Source organism: Macrobrachium nipponense, chromosome 23 (assembly GCF_015104395.2).
Source record: "Macrobrachium nipponense isolate FS-2020 chromosome 23, ASM1510439v2, whole genome shotgun sequence".
NCBI lineage: Eukaryota > Metazoa > Arthropoda > Malacostraca > Decapoda > Palaemonidae > Macrobrachium > Macrobrachium nipponense.
The window spans coordinates 52303703-52325605 of record NC_061090.1 but is presented as its reverse complement, the minus strand read 5'-3'; the positions used below and the strand labels follow the sequence as shown (position 1 = coordinate 52325605).

Genomic DNA, 21903 nt, shown 5'->3' with positions numbered 1-21903 from the left:
ACAGAAACATGGATACAAGAAGCAACAAGAGACTTCGTAGGAGTTGTTGTGGAAAGGATTAGTGACATGCTATAGTAGATTCACATCAACCGTGCATCTGACGTCTAGGCCAGTCCCTTACGACGCTTCTGATTGGCTGTTGATAAATCAATCACAGGGCTGGAAACTCTGTCTCTCGAGAGACTTCACAAAGGCAGGATGTATATTCCACCTCTCCTGAGGGATACGTCTTTCAAAAGAGGTGGATCATACATCCTGCCTATGTGAACTCTCGAGAGAGACTGAGGGTTTCCAGCTCTGTGACTGGCTTATCAACAGCCAATCCGGAGCGTCGTAAGGGACTGGCCTAGACATCAAATGCACGGTTGATGTGTATATACAATAGTCATGAAGGAAGGACTGCCATTAACTGAATTGTTTTCAACTCCTCTCTCCTATCTTGTCTTTCCTGAAGACAAAATAGAACTTCTTTTCTCATCACTTTTACATTTACACGTATAATGAATGTATAAATCATGTGATGCGCACAGTACATCTTGCCTCAGGCACAAAACTCAAATGAGCCATGTGATATCGCACTGAATGAAGTCAGCCATTTTCAATGAGATGTTTTATAAGGAGGTTCAATTTTTATTTTTTTTTTATTTCCATATTTTTACAGGTTCGTGGCGAAATTCAGCTTGCTGACGTGACAAATCTAGAAGGGAAGTTAGAGTACATAGATGGTGGAAGTTGCGACTCGATCGTACATTTCTACAACAAATACGACGGTCAGCATTTTAAGGCTGGCGCCGTCGTAGGCATCACCAAGGCCCGCGACCCTTGGTCTATCGAACTCACTGCAACGGAAAATCAGGACACCAAAGAGCATTCACTAGATATAACTTTGAACTGCCAGTCACCATTGATGCAGGCACCTTTCGAAGCCAAGGGCAAATACAAACTGACAGATACCAATGTGACGCCGAATTTGAATTTGGAACAGAGTCAAAGACAAGAGTCTCGCTGCGAGGAGAGAACGAGGCCCTAGATTCGGAAGTGCAAAAGCGCGTTGGATCCCTCAATCTCGATTCGCCCTGGTTCGATCCCGTGTTCTTCAGTGTGGAGAACCTCCAAGATGCTGGGAGCTTCAACGTGACTGTTGATCTGAGGACCACCTGGGAGCATGTCAACACTGTCACTACAGAATTCAGTGTGAATTACGCCAAACTTGACGAAACTTCGGCCCACTTCTATCTCAACCACCAGAATCTTCAAATCACCTTAGAAATGATTCACAATCTTTCCGATGGGAACCTAGTACAGCAAATGCAAGGCTCTGTGAACACGGTGGTCTTGAATTACAACCTGAATGCAAAATGGGACGAAAACTTCATCCCTGAGAATTCTGAAGGACAATTATCTCTGAATGGTTTTCTAGACAGTAACTTTGAATTTATCTTTTCCCACACGAGGGAAGAAAATAAGTTTAATAGTAGATTCTCTGGAACTTGGGACACCTACCAAGTTCGCCTCATCCACTTCTTTGAATTTGATCATCCACTGAAATGGTCCAGTGACGTTCAACTAAATCTCCCGGAAGAAAAGTTAATCTTGGCCCGACTTTTCTTAAACAGCCAGAAAGACCTTTCAACATTTGAGAGTACCTTCCATCTAAATACACCTTGGACTGAAGCTTTCGTTGCTAATTTCGAGATTCACAGGGAACATACTCCTACCGAGTATGAACTAGAAGCTACCTATGGGGACACAACTCTCTTCAATGTAGTGGTCAATTCAAGCGACTCCTTCACCTGGAATAAAGTGGATGTTTCTATGGACGTATCATCGTCTTTATTTGACAATGCTAAGCTCTTATGGCATCATGACCTTCACTCTGACAATTCAGTGGCACTAGAATTTTCATATGGTCAACATTTTCACCTTGAAGCCAAAAACCACCTCAAATATGAAGAGAGTATTTTCAACAAAGAACTCAAAGGTTACGAAATGTCTGCTGCTCTGAAAATGGAAAAGCCTAACCTAGATTTTAAAGCTAATTTTGCTTTTGAAGATTCGATTTCAGGAGAATTCCGGGCTGGTTGGTATGACTACAGTTTCACTGTAAAATCCTCCATCCCCGATAACACTGTGTTTGCTGCCTCTCTGAGCTATCCTGAGGAACATCACTACACAGAACTATTGTATGAAAAAGGAACCAGCAACATCCCAAATTTTTCATTCAAATACTCTAAGAATGACAACGATATTCTCAGGTTTAACGGAGAGTTTTCTAGTTCTTACCCACAGTTTGATGTAGCATTTAATTTCTATTACTTCGATGAGTATTCAGGTATTCCTAAGAATGGGCAGCTCCAATTGACAGCTGATTTCTCGCAAATTAAAGACTACCAGTTTAAAGGGATGATGAAACTGAACTCAGATTTTCAAGGCTTTGAAAGCTTTTGGGGAGACATCGCAGCAGGAATGAAGAATGAGAGAGATGTATTTGCAGGCCATTTACAAGGCCAACTTCATGTAAAAGATTGGCACTACAAGACACAATTCAAGCTAGATCTCAACACAGGCAGCGATTTTAAGCTGAATTATAACTCCTCTTACGATCTCACACAAGGCGACGAGGTTCACGATAAAAAAGATTTTAATTTGAAGTTCGAGCACTCCAGAGATGACATCGTTGCTTATATTTCAATCACTCCAAAATGGGACATGTCACCTTGGTCTGCTTATGTTTCCTACAGCTTTAAAGATATAAGTTTCAAAACTTATGTCATCCCAGGCAATGAGGAAAAGTATGAGGTCACTCTTAATGTAACCAAGAATGTTCTGAGAGTGGATGCACAGAGATCAAAAGAAGATGGAGATGAAACATTCAGCTTTTTGCGCGGTACTGTCAACTGGAACATGAAGAAAATCAAGAAACAAATTGTTGTAAACTTTACTTCAGACATTCCATCAATGAAAAACATTAAGGGCCAAATAGTCATTCAGCAGAGGAAAGGTATGGCAGCCAACTTCAAACTACGCGTTAATGATGAGGATCTTACAGGCTTGGTAAGATTTATAGATGGGGGAAAAGAAAATGCTGGGAAAATTATGGTTAAGATCGAAAATAAGATTATATACCCATTCACAACAAATTCAAGTGTACAGTACAGCTTAGAACCCGATGGGGTGACAGCTGATTTAGAGATGGAGGTTGATGGTGAAAAAGATTGGGTAAAAGCCAACGTTAAAGGCAGTTTATCAGAGTCCTACATCAGATTCAGTTTGCCAATTGAAAACTTCAATGATTTCGATTTGACAGTAACTGTGGAAACTGACCCTGCATACGGTTTAAATGTTGACTTGAAAAATAGTCTGTTTTGCTTCTCCCTGAGTGGAAGTCTTCATAAATTCTTTGAAACACTAAGCCTAGTTTCCAGCTTTACCTGGGAATGTTCTGGCGAACCAGTTTACGATTTTAAATTCCAGTATGACTTTAATGACAAGAATAATGTCAGTGTCGAAACTTACCTTAAAGTTAAGAACTTTGGTAATATGTTCAGATTCAGTATCAATGGAAGTTACTTACAAGGCAATGATAAACTTACAATAGAAACTGAGATATACCCATCATATCACCACATAACTAACCTGTTCATCAGTACAAATGAAGCCTTCTCATTAGGTGCACACACTCAAGATGGATCTACGGAAGACACGCTGTTTCAGTTTGAAGTCACTGTCTCCAAAAAAGAAACTCGGGTAGAAATTCTAGTTGGGGATATTAAAGTGGTCTCTTTACAATCAGAGTATGACCTGAATCCTAATGCTCAAAAATTTGATGCATCTTTTATGCATACTATCTTTGGGCATCCTTTTAGTGCAAAGTTAAATTTCAATGGAAAAATTGAGTATGATTCCGGAGAAATAGAAATGCATTTATCCACTGACGGCTCATTTGATCATGCTGATTTCACGATGGATTATAACAGAAAGGGAAACATTATCCAAGGTAACTTCAAACTAGAGACATCCAATGGTAATGCTGAAGGGAAAACTACTCTTGAAATGACTAAAAGGAAATATGATTTCAAGGCTGAGATGCATTCTACCATCCACACTTTTGAAAACTACCAAGTTGAATTCTTTTATGAACGCCTGAAGACTGGAAAGAAACTGGACATCAAGACTGTGCAAGACGATATTGAATTTGAATTGCATTCCTCACAGTTAGAAGAGGATGGCATGTTGGTACTGCATATGGACTCAAAACTGCCACTAGAAAAATTTGGCAGTTTTGAGGTTAATTTAGGATATCCTACGGAAGATTCCGCTGAACCATCCTATAAGGTAGATGTGGAATTTGTGTTGTCAAATCAGGAGTATAAAACATCGTTCCAACATAAGCACAGTACATCATGGAGAAACCAGGAAACCATATTTTCAGTGAACACTCCAGTTCGTTTGATTGGTAAACATGAAGTCATATTTAAGTATGATTTAGATGGCCAAACCTCCTTCAGCTTTGAAAGCTATAAAGGTCAGTTTGGATTAAATGCATCTTGGGAACTGAAAGATGGAGGTGTACTCGCAGAACTGGGTATGGATCTGTCCTACTTCCAGCAAGGGGAGTATAAAGTCAAAGTAGACATACCTTTGAAGATCTACCAGAGAGGTGAATTTGAGTTCAGCCGACATAATTCTGATTTGGACTTTGACATCCACATACTTGTCGATGACAAATACAGGTCTGGAGAATTTACCCTCAATGTCCACCACCAAGAAGATAAAAAAACTTACCTTCTTAATTACAACTATAAGAACCGCCTCGACATCGAGGTCCAGTGGGATACATGGACTATGAGTGCCAAAGCCAAATTAACTGGTAAAAAAGTCCCTGCCTCCTCTGGAACCATTAACATCACTACAAATTTCGAAGGCTTTGAAACAATGAAAGGATCCTGGGACTTCCAGAATAAAAAGAAGACATACTCAACTGCAATTAGTTTTGACATTGATCAGAAAGGTTCCATCAAATTTGATGCTTCATTAGCCTCCCAGCCAAAAGGAATCTCAAACCCATGGGAAGGTGCTCTCCTGGAAATCAGCTTCGAATCCCCTTTCACAGAGCCTCACCAACTGGTTGCGGAGTACAGTGTTCCAGAGAGGAAAGTGGTCGTATCATGCAAATGGGGCTTGGAAATATTCGAAGTGAACCTGCATGGAAATGTCCTTGATAGCAATGGTGATATTACACTGAAGGGAAATCTGCCAGTTGAATTCCTCTCGCCATTCCGATTCAGTTTTGAATATGACTTGCAAAATGATTTCAAATTTGGCTTGAAGGCTTATCTGGGGGAAACGCTTTTGGACGGACAGGTTGAGGTTGCATCTGACTTTATGATGGGCAATACAGGAATCTTTTGGTCATCACCCTTTACAGAACCCTTGGATGTTGTTCTGAAATGGTCATTCAACAATAGTCCATTTGACTTCGAAACCTCCTGGAAATATGGGAAGAATGAACTCACAGCCAGTACCAAGTACGAATTTCATGACAATTCTGGCAATTTCAATCTAAGATTTATTACTCCCATTAAAGTTGCCTCCTCTATAGAACTTGAAGGCTTGTATGATTTTACAGATTCAAATGACATGAAGCTTTCAACTAAACTAAAATTCAATGAACATTTCTTCCAGACAGAATCTAAAATAGTGAAGAGTGATGCTCAGTTTGATTTGAAAACAACAGGCTCAGCGAAAGCATTTGACCTCAGTGGATCCATGAACTTTGAAGTCAAAATTGAGGACGCGAACTACAATATTTCATTCTCAGGTGAAACTGAAAAATCAGAAATGCTCCTCATCACCGGACATTCCACCGGAAAGGACTTGCAGTTCACTCTCAGATATGGCGATAGAGACATTATGAATATGAATTTAGATTTCAGTCAAGCAGAAGTAAAGTTTGTTTGGAAAAATATCTATCTTAATATGACTTCAAACTACAAAAAGGTAAGAAATGGTTACATGATAGAGTATGCATTACAGTCATCTGAAATGCATCCACTTACAATAAAAGCTGAAGCAAGCAGTGGGGATAAATATGAAGGAAGTATCACTGTCATGTATGGAGACAAAGAATACAATGTCAATGGCAGTTTAAGCTTGCAGGCAAGATCACCCTCATTGAATTTCCAGTTCAAGTCTTCAGAGGATTCTTATAACCCCATTGTGGTTAGTGCTATGTATGATATTTCTGCTTTCATGCAAGGAAAAATGAAGTCAGAGGACACTCTAGCAGACATATCTTTTGAATGGGGAGAGAAGCTTCAGATGTCTCTGAAAGGTCAGCGGCGTGGTAAGAACACTAAGCTAGACTTGAAAATCATCACACCCTTTGATGCAGTTCCTGAACTTCATTGTGGGTACGAAGGAAATTGGATGAGGAAGGGGCCTGTGGTTGATTTAGATTTCACAGCGTATTTTGAATGGTCGGAGAAAGTGACAGTTACTGGTATGTTCAAACAGAAAAAGGACAGACTCAGCTTAGAGCTGACAGTGGAAACCCCATTCCCAGCCTTTGAAAACTTCTCCGTCAAATTGAAGAGTAATCCAAATCATGTTGAAGCCTCCCTTGGAATAAGAGATGAGGAATGGAATCTTGTTTGCGATTATGAGTTTTCTCCAAAGTTTTCAGTGTCTGTAACGGCTAAAACACCTATTTCTGGTTTTAGAGAAATCTCTTTGAAATCATCCGCGGGCATGGAGAATCAAAAGCTAACTGGCGAGGCCCAACTGGAATGGGACAATGACAATTCATTCAAATTGAGTGCAGTGGCTGAAATGTGGCATTTGGAAATTCATTTGGATACACCTTGGGAGCCATTGAAAAATGCTGCCTTCACAACTTTCCTGAGGACTGAAAGTGAGGAATTAATGTACAGTCTCAGTTTAATGTGGAGTTCATCAGTTGCTGAGATGAGTTTTGCCTTTTCACCTGTCCAATTGCAGCTTGTAGGTAACTATACTTCAGATGGAACAGAGGTTGGAGCTATCAATTTTGGATACCACTTTGATGGTGCATCTTATGAAATAAATGCAAAGTTACAAGTGCCATTTAAGAAAACATTTAATGTTTCTGCCCATCTGAGCTTTGAAGAAACAAGTGTAACAGTCAAAATGCCATTCTTTTATGCCATTGATGCAGTACTAGAAGCTAAAGATTACTGGAAAGAGGCAAGAATAGAAGCATCTGTTGATGATCCTTATGGAGGAACTCCATATAGTTTCAAGATGAATTATGCTACAGAACCTGAGAAATATGCAATTGCAGGCAAAGCAGAAGTTGCTACAGACATAAGCTTGGTGTCCATTGATGTAGATCTTATGGATGACTGGAGAGCTGAAGCTCATATCTGTGACAATATATCAATGAATCTTACACGCACAGATGAAGGAGTGGCCATGTTTGGCTTTAACATGGAAAATAAAGATTTTAACTTGGAATATCTTGACTTTGTAGCGACTTTCGGCTTTTTAGAATCTCCAGTGTTTGAAGACTCTCTTTCAGTATCCTACAGAGTTAAAGGACAAGAACTGGCTGAATCTGAATTGAGGTGGCAGAGTGAAAGTGAGGACTCGCAGCTTTTGATAACTCTGAATCTTGACAGTAGTGCAGGTATCCTAGAAAATGTGGAGATAAGCATCCCCAAGACAAATATTTTCCAAAATGATGGCAAGATAGAAGTATCCATTAGGAAGAGTGATGAAGAATTTTACAGAATTACTTATGATGCAGTTTACCTACAACCCCCAACCTTCACTCACGCACTAACTATCCAGTTCCCTGATTGGACGGCAGACCTTTCAGCATCATTGACCAGAAGTAACTTCAAGCTTTCAGCATCTTACCCTAATGAAGATACAAAGCATACGTTACTTGTTTCTTGGCCCCGCGATTTAAGCCTAGAAAAGTTGACCTTACAAATAGAACTCAGTACTCCTTATTTGGAAGAAGGTGATGTTCAATTCCTTTTAGATTTTACTGTCCAACAGAGGTTGCATTTTACCCTGACCTCTTCTCTCTCGTATGGAACAAATAAAATAGAAATGAACGGCAGATTCCAGTTTGTCAAAAGGGAACGCAAAGTTGTGGTCGAGGCGACTGTAACATCGGACTGGGTGGGCAACCACTCTTTAGCACTAAATGCTGGATGGCTGAGGAACATCACTGGATCCTTGAAGATAGTGAGCGATGATCAAGAGCATAATGCTAATCTTCTTATAAACAAAGAAGAATACACTGCAGAGTTCACTATTCATTCGCCATGGATATCATCTAAAGAAGTTACAGTAACAGGAATGATGAATAAAGACATAGAATCACATAATATACTGATTGAGGCAAAACTTGAAGCTGATGAAAATGACTATAGCATAGAAGGAAAATTTAAAAGTACTGATGAGAAATATATTGATGGATATTTTGTCATGAAACGGAAACAAGAGGACATCTTTAGAGTATCTGGATATTTCCAGTTTAAAGCTAACTCAATAGGCCTTAGCCTCACTGTGGGAAGTGATGTGGCATATTTCTCCAGCAATTTAAGAGTGATGTATGAGAACTCCGAGGAAAAACTCGCTCTTTCGTTGGACGTTGGTAACAGTTTCTTTACGTATATTAATAATTACATTTCAGTCACTATCCACAAAGACTGGAGGGAACAACACTCATTCTACGTTAGACTATATAACTGGGATTCATTTAGGCTCGATGTAAAACCCGGTGTAGAAGCAGGAGAAGTTGAAGTATATATCAAGTTGAAGGGAACACACTTCAAATTTGATGTGGAATATGATCTTGCAAAAGAATTTGAATTTGAAGTTAGTTTACAGACGCCAAGAAATGACGTTACGGTCTTCCATTTCGAAGTAGAATGGCCATTCAGCTTAGATTCTAGAAAGGAAATCGAATTCTATTATCAGTGGTATGAAGACCACGTCTCTTTCAAATTTGACCTCAGCCCTGACAGCTTTTTTGGATGGTCTGCCGGAGCTTACCTTACCTCTTCTTTGAAAGGTTATGAACGCTTCTCACTTCAGACACCTCAAATTGATTCAGAATCGAAGTACATAGTGTTGATAGAATATCCTGATGGTAAGATAGGTCTGAATGCAAAGCTTAACCCAAAAGGGTATTTCAATCATCTGAGATTCACAGTTAATTTACCCTTTGAAGAGTATCCTCTAATTTCGCTGTATTTCTCTACAAGAGGTGAGCAAGGCTCTGGTATAGAAGTACGTGTTGGCAAAGTTGGTTTTGCCGCCTTAGTTGACACAGATTCCCATGAAGGTTTTGAAGAGGTCCGATTTCTACTGTCGTTGAATGAATACAGATCAGAGAGTTATATTAGATATTATAAACACAGGGAAAGATTCAGGTTGGTCATCCACAGTGATTTTGAAATGAAAGATATAGGAGACATAAAATACTTTGAGTTTGAATCCAGATATGATCCGTCAGAAAGGTTAATGATTGCTGCAAAAACAGACCAAGATGAACTAGTAAAACTACATTTTGCTTGGGGTACAGATAAAATATTTGCCATAACCACTCCCAAAACATACCCAGGTTATTTGATTCTTAATCTAGAAAGCTCGGAGAATACTGATGATTATCAAGTCGAAGTTGGACTGCAACTGTCACGCTTTGATGCAACGTGGGAAAAATATGGGCTCCACCTTTCACAGAAGCAACTTGGATATGGACGTGAACTGCATTTATCTGGCAAAAGTGGCCAGAGTCAGTTTGGAATTGAAGGTGAAATAACTCTCCACCCTATGCACAGTGGCAATTTGAACATAAGGGAAAGCCTCGTCTTGCAGATGAATGAAGGAAGGATAGGATTCTTAACATATCTCCAGACTGACAACGGTTTCTTTGAAGACTCCTACACTGGTGATCTGCAGATCATTCTTCCTGAACAAGTTCTTCACTGGGATACTACAGCGAGATGTTCAGGTTCCAGTTTTAACTTAATGTCGCATTTCAAATGGAATGACTCTGATTCAGAAGAAGAACCAATTGTACTGACATTAGATTATGATGACCTTTCAGCAATTAGCAACAATGAGCACGTCTTACAAGCAGTGTTCAGCTACCCCCAGATCCAAAATATAACTTTCCATGGCAATCTTACTTGTGCAGAAGACTCCGTATATCACGCAACAGCTGAATTTGTGGACAGAAATGACCCAGAAAAGAACATCTTTTTCGAAATGGATTCAGCACCTGGCTCAGAATCGGGAGTCTTCATTGTTGGAGCTAATATTACACAACCTTCATCTAACTCAGTGGTCGAGCTTAATGCTGAAATAACAGATTCTGTTTTCAAAAGTGCTGCCTATCGAATAAATTACTGGAGTCATTCCAGACAAAAGTGGGAGGTCGTGCATATGACAACAGAAGTGACTGAAGAAAATCATGGCTGGCATTTCAGTGCTAATTTGAACAAGTCTGAATCTGATTGGGGATATAACTATAATGGAAGTCTGTTGCATCACGATGACTCATTCTTCTTCAGTTTCATGAGTACTTCCCAACATTTTATGGATTACTGGAGATTGGAAACGACAGTGAACAAATTCCTTCCAGGGGTAGATGCACAGCTACAGATTGGACAGTCATTGCTAGAGCCACACGAAATTGGAAGAGTTCGGGCCGGTATTCATAACCCCCTTGAAATGGGAGTCATTGTCGACCATGAAAGATTCGGTGTCTGGAGACAGGATGCCCGAGCTGGTCTGCGACTACAAGACAGAGAAATTCTGCAGTTCATCATAGAGTACGACCCATCATTTGATTTCTCAGACGGAAGCCTCATATATCGCCTTATTTCTCCCGCAAGCAAAATTTCAAATGCATTCTTACGGGACCTATCGTATACAGGACTTGCCCTAAAAGACTGGGCATCATTAGAGTTCCAAGAGATTGCGAGAGTTGCCTTCCATCAAGAAACCTTCCTGACGATACAGAGCTACTGGAAAGACAAGTGCAATACCTTTGTATACCATCTGACGTCGACTTTCTCAAGACTGGAGCATGATGTGAGCAGCGCCTATGAACAAAGAGTCAAGCCTTTTGCGGATTCACTGCAGAACATAACCTCAGACATGTACGTGATGAGTTTTTCTTGGTCTGCATTTAGTTTCCTCCTTGAAAGTATAAATTGCAATCAACTAATGAAGGTGTGAAATGTTATACTCTCTGAAGTAAATGCATCCGCTAAACCGCAGTTATCAATTTCAGGTATGAAAGAATACGATTCTTCTTCGAGAACAACTTCCCTTCATTTACGCCCAGCTGGGAGCATCTAGTGGAATTCATGAGCATAGAGTATGTCAGAGTCCATGACAAGTTCATCGAGGAATGGTACCGTCTGGAAGAATGGTGGCACGAGTAAGTATATTCGAGGACTGAGCTCTCTAAATGTTTCTTCATAGATCTGTGCCATCTTCCCTGGCTTGAGCAGTGCTGAAACGTTGCATTTGGATTGGCGTGAATTTAATTAAACCTCAGTAAGGACACTAATTTCAGTCAATTCAGTTCATTTTCATAAGTATCTCTTTTTTTCTGTAGTATTTTGACTTTCAGTTTGATTTAAGGTGTAACTTATTTACCTCTGTCTACTTTTTCCATTTCTAGATCATTTGTTCTATGTAATTTTGCTTAGCAAGTTAATGGTCTCTGGGACTGTTTCTTGTGGCGCTTAAGACATTTTCCTTTATTTTCCGTACTCCCCACAGGAGGATAGCGCCATCAGTGCACCTCACGTGGTGCACTGTAGGCATTACTTAATGGTCTTTGCAGCGTCCCTTCTGCCCCAATAGCTGCAACATCTCTCATTCATTTTACTGTAACCTCCATTCAAATATTCTTTCTTCCATCTTGCCATCCATCCTCTTTATACTCTGTTTTTTTTTTTTTTTTTTCATCTGTTCACCCGCCTGTGGTGTTTGCGTATGGTAACACTGCGTTCCGGGCTTTAGATAGTTTCGAATATTAACGGTGTAATTCGCATACAGTAAATTATTAAAACACTTTTCAGTTGCAAATGTACACCCAGATATCCTTTTATTTACCTAAAACTTACACATAGCGTAACTATCGAAAGCCCGGGACGCAGTGTTACCATACGCAAACAACACTGGCGGGTGGACAGATGGAAAAAAACAGAGTATAGTGCAACTGCTTTGAGATTTTACCCTGTTTCACCTTTCAGACCTAAATTCTATGTATGCTAATTCTAATTCAAATAATTTTTCTCTTCCGTGCAGGACGAACGAAGCCATGAGCATCGCCTTCAAGGACTCGATGTATGAGGTGGTGCGTACCATAAACTACCTCGGCGAGGTTGTCTCGGAGGAACTTAGAGCCCTGCAGGATACCTATGGACCTACCTTCGAGTCCTGCAGGATGGCCTTTGAGAGGTTAGCAAGAGAGAGAGAGAGAGAGAGAAGAGAGAGAGAGAGAGAGAGAGAGAGATAATTGACGGATGCAATCATTTGAAAAAAAATTCAGTCATCCAGTCATCTAGAATGAGAGAGAGAGAGAGAGAGAGAGAGAGAGAGAGAGAGAGAGAGAGAGAGAGAGAGATGCTTGAGCAAATATTAGGCCTAGTAGAACCGAAGACTATCAAGATGAGAGAGAGGAACAGAGATAATTGATTGGTGCAATCATTTGAAAAAATTCAGTCATCCAGACATCTAGAAGGAGAGAGAGAGAGAGAGAGAGAGAGAGAGAGAGAGAGAGAGAGAATCAGGTGGATCAGTCATTCATTTCCTTTCGCGAGACTATACCCGATTTCGACTGTTGGAATGAAAACTCTTTTGTCTGCTTCCAGAATCCATTATTATTTTCGTCCATCTGTCAGTATTCATCCAGTTTCCAATTGTGATATTAATTACTTCCTTCATCTCACAGAATTCATCCGTGTTTCGTCTTACGACAGTTCTTCACTTCTGTTGCGACAGTAGTATTTGTTATTTCATAAAATTAATCCTGACCCTAGTCTCGATACATTAACCACTAGTTCAGTCTCTCAGTATAACCCATCATTTAGTACCTGAGTAATTATTTTTAGTTTTCTGTAAAAGATAACTAAATTGACATGGCTGATTGTCTGTCCGTTCGCACTTTTTCTATCCCCCCTCAGCTCTTAAAGACGAGTGGGGCTAGAGGGCTGCAAATTGGTATGTTGACCAGCCACCCTCGAATCATCAAACATACAAAATTGCAGCCCTCTAGCATTAGTAGTTTTTTTTATTATTATTATTATTATCATTTCATTTAAGGTTAAAGTTAACTAATCTTGCAACACTAATCCCCATGTTCTTCATCTTCGTCTCACAGGTACGGGCAAGAACTCGAGTCAGTGTTTGGTGGTCAGTGCTGGTCCAGAATTCATCACCAGATTCAGAAAGTCCAAGCAAGTCTCAACCAGGTTGGTGGTAACCCTCTTCACTCTCATGGCTTGTACTATTATTTCCATTTTTATCAGTGCAAAGCTGGAAAGCATTATGATTATATCAGTATTATGAATATTGTCTTCATTGTAATGCTTATTATAATTATTATTCATTCCTCACCAGGTCATGTACACAGGCGAAAGGTTCATTCAGCCGAGCGAGTACTTAAGGCGCATGGACAGCTTCAGAGAATGGTTCGTCGAGTGGTACAGGGAAAATCAACTCAGATTCAATGGTAAATTCACCACTTCAAAGGAGTATATATGGAATCTACTGGTTACAGTCACGTGCTATCTATAATAAAGATAACTACCATCGAGGTTTCAGCGGAATACGTAGTCAGTAAAGATTAGGAGACCGAGAAACATCATGACAGTTTAAACCTTTTCAGTGCATCGGCCTAGTTAAGAATACATAGTCAGTAAAGATTTGGTGCATCGGCCTAGTTCGGAATACGTAGTCAGTAGTAAAGATTCAGTGCATCGGCTAGTATATATATATATAATATATATATATATATATATATATATATATATATATATATATATATGATATATAATATATATCCTAAATTCCCATTTCTTGATGGCTCCAAATTTTCTTGATCAACCCATTTCAGTGCATCGGCCTAGTTTGGGATACGCAGTCGGTAGTAAAGATTTAGTGCATCAGCTTAGTTATCTAAATGCCCATTTCCTTGATGGCTCCAAATTTTCTTCATCGTCCCATTCACTCTCGGATGGGACTATCTTTTTTTTCTTTAAGTTTTTATTCAATAAATTATTTCCAAAACAAATCCAGAACTACATTATTTTCATCTAAAATGCATTGCTTTTAATGTTACAAAAATTCATTGTGAAATACTTTAACAATTTCTCTTTCAAAATGGCCTTGATATCGGTACCAGCGCTCCATTTCTTAACCTCTCTCTCTGTCTCCACCTCTTTTCAGACGGCCTGTCCCGACTTCAAAATGCCGTCAGAGGCTCCGCTCTCTTCGACGAGCTCGCTACCGAGTACGAGATTGTGGAACGGTTCGTGAGGGACATGATGCGCAACGGCGTCTACTCTACGGTGAGCCTGGCTATAATTTTTTCGCTTACTCGGGGAGTAAGCCTTATACAAACCACTTTGTTGTTGATGTTTTTGTTGTTCTTGTTGGGGGGAAGGAAAACCTGATAAAAGGTCTGAAAAATGCGTTTTGCGATGAGTTAAAGATACAGGAGTTTTAGAATAGGATATTTATGATGTATTTATGAGAATAAAAATGTGAAAAAATAAATAACGTTCATGTAAAAAAGTACAGAAAAATTATTTCTGGTAAAGCATAGCGTATCTATTTCAATTTCCGTTGGCGAAACAACGCTCTATCTGACCGTAGGTTCTAGCACTCGCCCTTGAGTAAGCTGAAGGTGTAATCACGCCTTACTATTATCATTATCATTCATTATTATTATTATTACTTACAGTTCAAACAAAGACTGTCCGAGATTGGCCCTCAAATCATGGCCCAGGCAGACAAAGCAGTCCGAGCCATGAGAGAGAAATACCACGTATTCAAGGAGCACTCATCTGGCAACATTGCGCTCGACTACCTCAACGCAGTGACTGCCGACGCTCTAGACAGAGTAAGATTTTAGTTTGTCTTGTGAACTTACAACTGTTAAAAACATACATACGTATATATATATATATATATATATATATATATATATATATATATATATCAGGACCAGGTCATGATAAACACCTTTGCCACTATCTACTATCTCCTCCCACAAGGTTATTTTTGACTTGGGAGGACTGGAGAGCAAGAGAATACGAGGTCTTGGACAGAATGCAGAGAATATTCGTCTCGTTTGTGGATGGATTCAAAACGTGGCTCCAAGAGTTCTCTCGCTAGCCGACGAGGGGTAATTTCATTATATATATATATATATATAAGTCTATATATATATATATATATATATAAGATAATATATATATTATATATATATATATATATATATATATATATATGCTCAAGAAATCGCAGTAGATGACCGTGACTTCATTAAAATAAGCGAATACCACAGGAAAATGATATAGGTAGTAAATCCAAGCGCTTTAATCTTTAATCAAGACAACATTGGCAATGTCTCAATAAAGACGAAAGCGCTTGGATTTCTGCCTATCATTTTTCCTGTTTTCCTGTTGTATTCGCTTATATATATTATATATATATATATATATATATATATATATATATATATATAGATATATATATATATAATAATATATATATTACCAGGTGCTCCATGCCTATAAGAAAAAATGTATAAGCATATTTATGGACTTAAATATAACTACATAATCAATCTTTTTTTTTTTTTTTCATACATTCGTATACGACTTCGTTCATTGTCTGTCATTAACTTGCACGTGTGGATTCGTGTCTCTTTAGGGTTTAATGTTTTATTTCCTTTTCCTTTATTATTATTATTATTATTATTATTATTATTATTATTATTATTATTTGTTCTTTCGTTCGACTGCATAGTTCACCGGCAATCATTATCGAGCCAAAGAAGAAAGGACAGATCATCTACAACCAGCACCTACCAGTCCCTTGGAACAACTTCTTGGAAGGACCCCAGTGGTTCCGTCTCGTTAACATCTTCCAAAAGGTGAGCGACAGAGAGAGAGAGAGAGAGAGAGAGAAAGAGAGAGGCTGAAGGTGTGTTTTAGCAGTTGATCATATTTCCTGTTTACCATTGTCGTCTATTGTGATACTTTTGAAAGAGAGAGAGAGAGAGAGAGAGAGAGAGAGAGAGAGAGAGAGAGAGAATGTCTTTGAGCAGTTAATAACATTTCTGTTTACCATTGCCGTCTATTGTGATACTTTTGAGAGAGAGAGAGAGAGAGAGAGAGAGAGAGAATGTCTTTTAGCAGTTAATAACATTTCTGTTTACCATTGCCGTTTATTGTGATACTTTTGAAAGAGAGAGAGAGAGAGAGAAGAAGGGGGGGGGGGGATGAGAATGGCTTTGAGCAGTTAATCACATTTCCTGTTTACCATTGTCGTCTACTTCTTGTGATACTTTTTCATAGTGAGAGAGAGAGAGAGAGAGAGAGAGTATGAAATGATCATGTCATGTAATATTGAACTTTCAGTCTTATTAGTGGGTAATTTTTTTTTTAAATCAAATTTCGCTTCCTTTATATAATAGCAACGGAATTGTTCATAATTTCAAGTATTTTCTCTTTTCCGTCACCCGATAACTTATGATTATTGTTATTGTCGTTAAAAGATCTTGCATGATTGAATAGAGAACAATCAGAAAAGAGCCCGTGCTGGCATAAGGCCAAGATAATCTCAAAATCACAGCAAGAAAAAGAGAAAAAAACGCCGATGAGACGAAGGAATAAATAGATAAAAGTAAATTAGTCAATAAAAGACGAAGCGAGACTATGGTATTCAAACAACCCCTTTCATTCCTTTTACTGTACCTCCGTGCATATTGCCTGTTACGCCTTTTAAGCCTTTTTTACTCTTCAGTTTCCGTCTCAGCGTTGACTGACCTCATAGGTCCCAGCGCTTGGCCTCGACTGAAATTCGTATATTTTTAACATAATGGTCACAAATTGATCAGCTGGGCGTTCATTTGAAGTAGATTAGCAATCCAATCAGACTAACTATGCAACAATTAAGTATATTAACAATCCAATCAGACTAACTATGCAACAAGGCAGGCTGGATGCCTTGTCTCTATTAAGTATAAGAGCAGATCTGATCAAATATACTTAACAATTAAAAAAAAAAATATGAGAAAACTTTTCAAGTGTGGATAAAGTTGAAGTGTAAAAAAAATAGGCATTGATGAACCAAACAAAAACTTCTTTCAGTTTTCTTCTGATGATTGAAAAAGAAACCCACAAAATTACTGTGTATAACGTGTTTACTTATAAGTATTTACATTTTATTTTACTCAACACTCGAGTACTTTCAGGCCCTATATATCTGTGGCCCTTTTTCAAAAGAAGAGACAACCTACACATCTCTTGAAAAAGGGCCACGGATAGGGCCTGAAAATACTCTAGTGTTGAGTAAAATAAAATATAAATATTTATAAGTAAACACGTTATACACAGTAATATTGTGGGTTTCTTTATCCAAATAGACATTATTATCCATCTCACTGTAGTAAGTTTTGTTTAATTCCAACTCAGGAGTCTCCACTAGAAGAATCCAGGAGGAAATTAGCCGAGGGGATGGATGTCCTCTATTCTACTTTTGGAGCCCTCTTCCTGCCAGGGTCGCTGATTCCACCCTTCACGGCAACGGCCACTGTCTACGGTGAGAAGCACTACTTTTTTTTCCGTCCTCGAACCAGAGGAAGAGAGGTCACGTCACTCGGGTTGATAATAGAGAAGCAATATTTTTTTTTTTTTTTTTTTTTTTTTGTGGGCAGAGAGAAGTGTTGATTAATATATGTGTATGCACACATATATTACTCCTTTATTTACAGCCATAACAGTTTACCTCCCTCACTCCTTTATTTACAACCATAACAGTTTACCTCCCTCACTCCTTTATTTACAATCATAACAGTTTACCTCCCACACTCCTTTATTTACAATCATAACAGTTTACCTCCCTCATCCTTTTATTTACAACCATAACGCCCTTACCTCCTTTCAATCTAAGGCTTTATAACACCATAACAGTTTACCTCCCAACATCTTCCCTTTAATTTACAACCACATTTACCTCCCCACCTCCATTTACAATCATAACAGTTTACCTCCCTCACTCCTTTATTTACAATCATAACAGTTTACCTCCCTCACTCCTTTATTTACAATCCCATAACAGTTTACCTCCTTTTCAACTCTTTATAACATTTCCTTTAACATTTACCCTCACTCCTTTATTTACAATCATAACAAGTTTACCTCCCTCACTCCTTTATTTACAATCATAACAGTTTACCTCCCTCACTCCTTTATTTACAATCATAAAAGTTTACCTCCCTCACTCCTTTATTTACAATCATAACAGTTTACCACCCTCCCACAACTCCTTTAATTTACAATGCATAACAGTTTACCTCCCTCACTCCTTTATTTACAATCATAACAGTTTACCTCCCTCACTCCTTTATTTACAATCATAACAGTTTACCTCCCACACTCCTTTATTTACAATCATAACAGTTTACCTCCCTCACTCCTTTATTTACAATCATAACAGTTTACCTCCCTCAACTCGTTTATTTACAATTGTCCACTCCTTTATTTACAATCATAACAGTTTACCTCCCACACTCCTTTATTTACAATCATAACAGTTTACCTCCCTCACTCCTTTATTTACAATCATAACAGTTCACCTCCCACACACCTTTATTTACAATCATAACAGTTTACCTCCCTCACTCCTTTATTTACAATCATAACAGTTTACCTCCCTCACTCCTTTATTTACAACCATAACAGTTTACCCTCCATCTTCCCCAACAGGCCAGCAGATCACCACTTTCGATCTCCTCCACTACCAGTTCCTGGGTACGTGCACGTACCTCATGACGAAGGACTTCGTCGGCGGCGACTTCGAGGTCATCGGCGATTACAGCCGATCAGACAACGGTCTCATAGAGCTCGAATCCCTGACGATCAGGGCCCAGGGGGCTGACGTCACAATCCACGTCGACGGCAGGTTCGAAGCGAGGAATATGGGAGATGCTCAGGTAGGTTCCCTTTTTACGTCTCTGCTGCTGGTCGGAGAGTCTCTAAGTCCACAGTACTCTCCTAATTCTCCTGCTCCATTTCATAAGTTACCATACATACGTGGCTTTCTGGTGACATCTGGCAACCCTCCGTGGCTATTCCGACCACAGGCCACAGCACTGGGGAATAAAATTCGTCACTTTGCCTTTTTTTTTTTTTGTATTATGAAAATTAAGTTATAAAACATATTCTGCTTATTTATACAAAGGAATTTGATTGAAATCCTTTATTTTTCTTCGTCAAAAATACTGTATGCTAAGCTAATGATGTGAATTTATTTACGTCATGGAAAATAATTCTACTTCGGAAAATATGCAGTCTAACCATTAAATTTTCCTCATTCTAACCATTAAATTATAAATAATGTAAACAAATCAGAAGAACTGCTTATGGTAACACTGCTAAAAACCAATGTTGTGAAGAAAAAATGGCATTGCTGCTCTCAAACCCAATATTCCCCAGGTCCACACCGACGAGAACTTCGTTGCCTTCAAGCAAGGCAGCCTCCTCGTCTCCTGCAACTCGGTTTCTCGCGGATGCTCCGTCACCGTAGGAAGCAAATACTTTGGAAGGTAATATAATTTATTGTGTTCGCTTTCTTGGTGAGTAAGCTTACATATTACTTTGTTGAGGTTGTTGTTTTAGGAGGGTGTAGGAAAGCCCTATGGAAAAGCCTAAAAAGGTCTGCAAAAGTGTGTTTTGCTTCGAGGTAAAGGTACAGGAATTTTAGGATGGGATATTTATGATATATTTACTAGAATGAAAATGTCAGAAATTAATAATATACAAGTTAAATGTAGAGAAAAATTATTCCTAATAAACTATTGCTTATTTATTTTAATTTTCGTCAGTGAAACAATATGCTATTTGACCTTAGATTTTAGCGTGTGGAACACGTAAGTTGGAGGTCATATCACGCCTTGTTATATTAATTTTTCTTCTTCGTCGACTCACAATGCAGACTGGGCGGCCTCCTCGGAAACTACAACCACGAACCTTCTGACGACTCCGAGGGACCTGACGGGAAGAAGAGGCACGCCGGGAACGACATCGCAAACAGCTGGTCCGTTGGGTCTGTCCCTTGCTACCAGGCAAGTCATTCATAAATACCTTTTTGTGCATTATAGAAAGAACAACAAAGTTTTTTAAATTTATAGTTGTTTTTTGTGTTGTTTTTATAAAAATTATATACATAATATATAATATATATATATATATTATATATATATATATATATATATATATATATAGATGGATAGTATATAGATACTATATATATATATATAATTATATATTATATATATATATATATATATAATCAATATAATGGATAGATATATATATATATATATATATATATATATATATATATATACTATATATATAGAATATATATATATATTCTATATAGATATATAATATTATATATACTATACTATATAATATATAATCATAATATATATGTGCCTGTGTGTGTGTATCTATATATATATGATAATATATATATATATATACTATAATATATATATAATATATATATATATATATATATATATATACTATATATATATAGATATAATATATATATACAGATATATAGATATAATATATATACTATATAGTATAATAATAATAATTATAATATATATTATATATATAGATTATACAGATATATAGATATATATATATATATATATATATATATATATATATATATATATCTATATATATATATATATATAATATAAATATACTATATATATATAATATACATATATATATATAATATATATATATATATATATATCATATATATACTATATATATATACTATATATATATATATATATAATATACATATATATATATATATATATATATATATATATATATATATATACTATATATATATATATATATATATATATATATATATATATATATATATATATTCTTCATCGCTGTGGTGGGCTAATCCTCGATGAAATAGTACGGGGATACGGAAGGACATGGCACATTACATGATTCTTTACTTGTGCGACGTTTCGAGACAAGTCCCATCTTCAGGCTAAAGGCAAGAAATAAATATTACATCATTACCAACAATTAGGAATGTTAACGTAAAATTATTATAAATTAAGAGTATTCTAAGTAAAATTACGAATTTAAAAAATCTCAAGAATGAGTATTACATCAATACATAACATATTCAAGAAAAGGAAATGTAAAATCATAAAAACATTATATTTCTAAGTAAAATTACGAATAAAAAACATTAAACAGAACATTTGTATAATATATAAAATATAAAAATATTAAAATGAGGAAAATACCTGCTTGAGCAAGGTATTGGTTTCCTCATTTTTAATTTTATTTTTATATTATTTATATACATATGTTCTGTTTAATGTTTTTATTCGTAATTTTACTTAGAAATACTTTAATTTATAAGTAATTTACGTTAACATTCCTAATTGTTTTGGTAATGATGTAATTAATATTTATTTCTTGCCTTTAGCCTGAAGATGGGACTTTGTCTCGAAACGTCGCTAGCAATAAAGAATCATGTAATGTGCCATGTCCTTCCGTATCCCCGTACCTATATATATATATATATATA

The 21903-nt window shown here is 37.4% G+C and overlaps 1 protein-coding gene across 1 annotated transcript in view; it reads left to right on the top strand.

Moving 5' to 3' along the window:
- LOC135197898 (uncharacterized) overlaps positions 1-21903 on the top strand; it is a 67811-nt gene that overhangs the window by 38603 nt on the left and 7305 nt on the right. The window contains 14 exon segments of the mRNA XM_064225120.1: positions 662-1006; positions 1009-11162; positions 11297-11446; positions 12325-12477; positions 13400-13490; positions 13639-13750; positions 14467-14588; positions 14984-15153; positions 15284-15427; positions 16054-16180; positions 17724-17850; positions 19017-19243; positions 19746-19855; positions 20245-20374. Of these exon segments, the coding sequence (XP_064081190.1) occupies positions 662-1006; positions 1009-11162; positions 11297-11446; positions 12325-12477; positions 13400-13490; positions 13639-13750; positions 14467-14588; positions 14984-15153; positions 15284-15427; positions 16054-16180; positions 17724-17850; positions 19017-19243; positions 19746-19855; positions 20245-20374 (12162 nt within the window).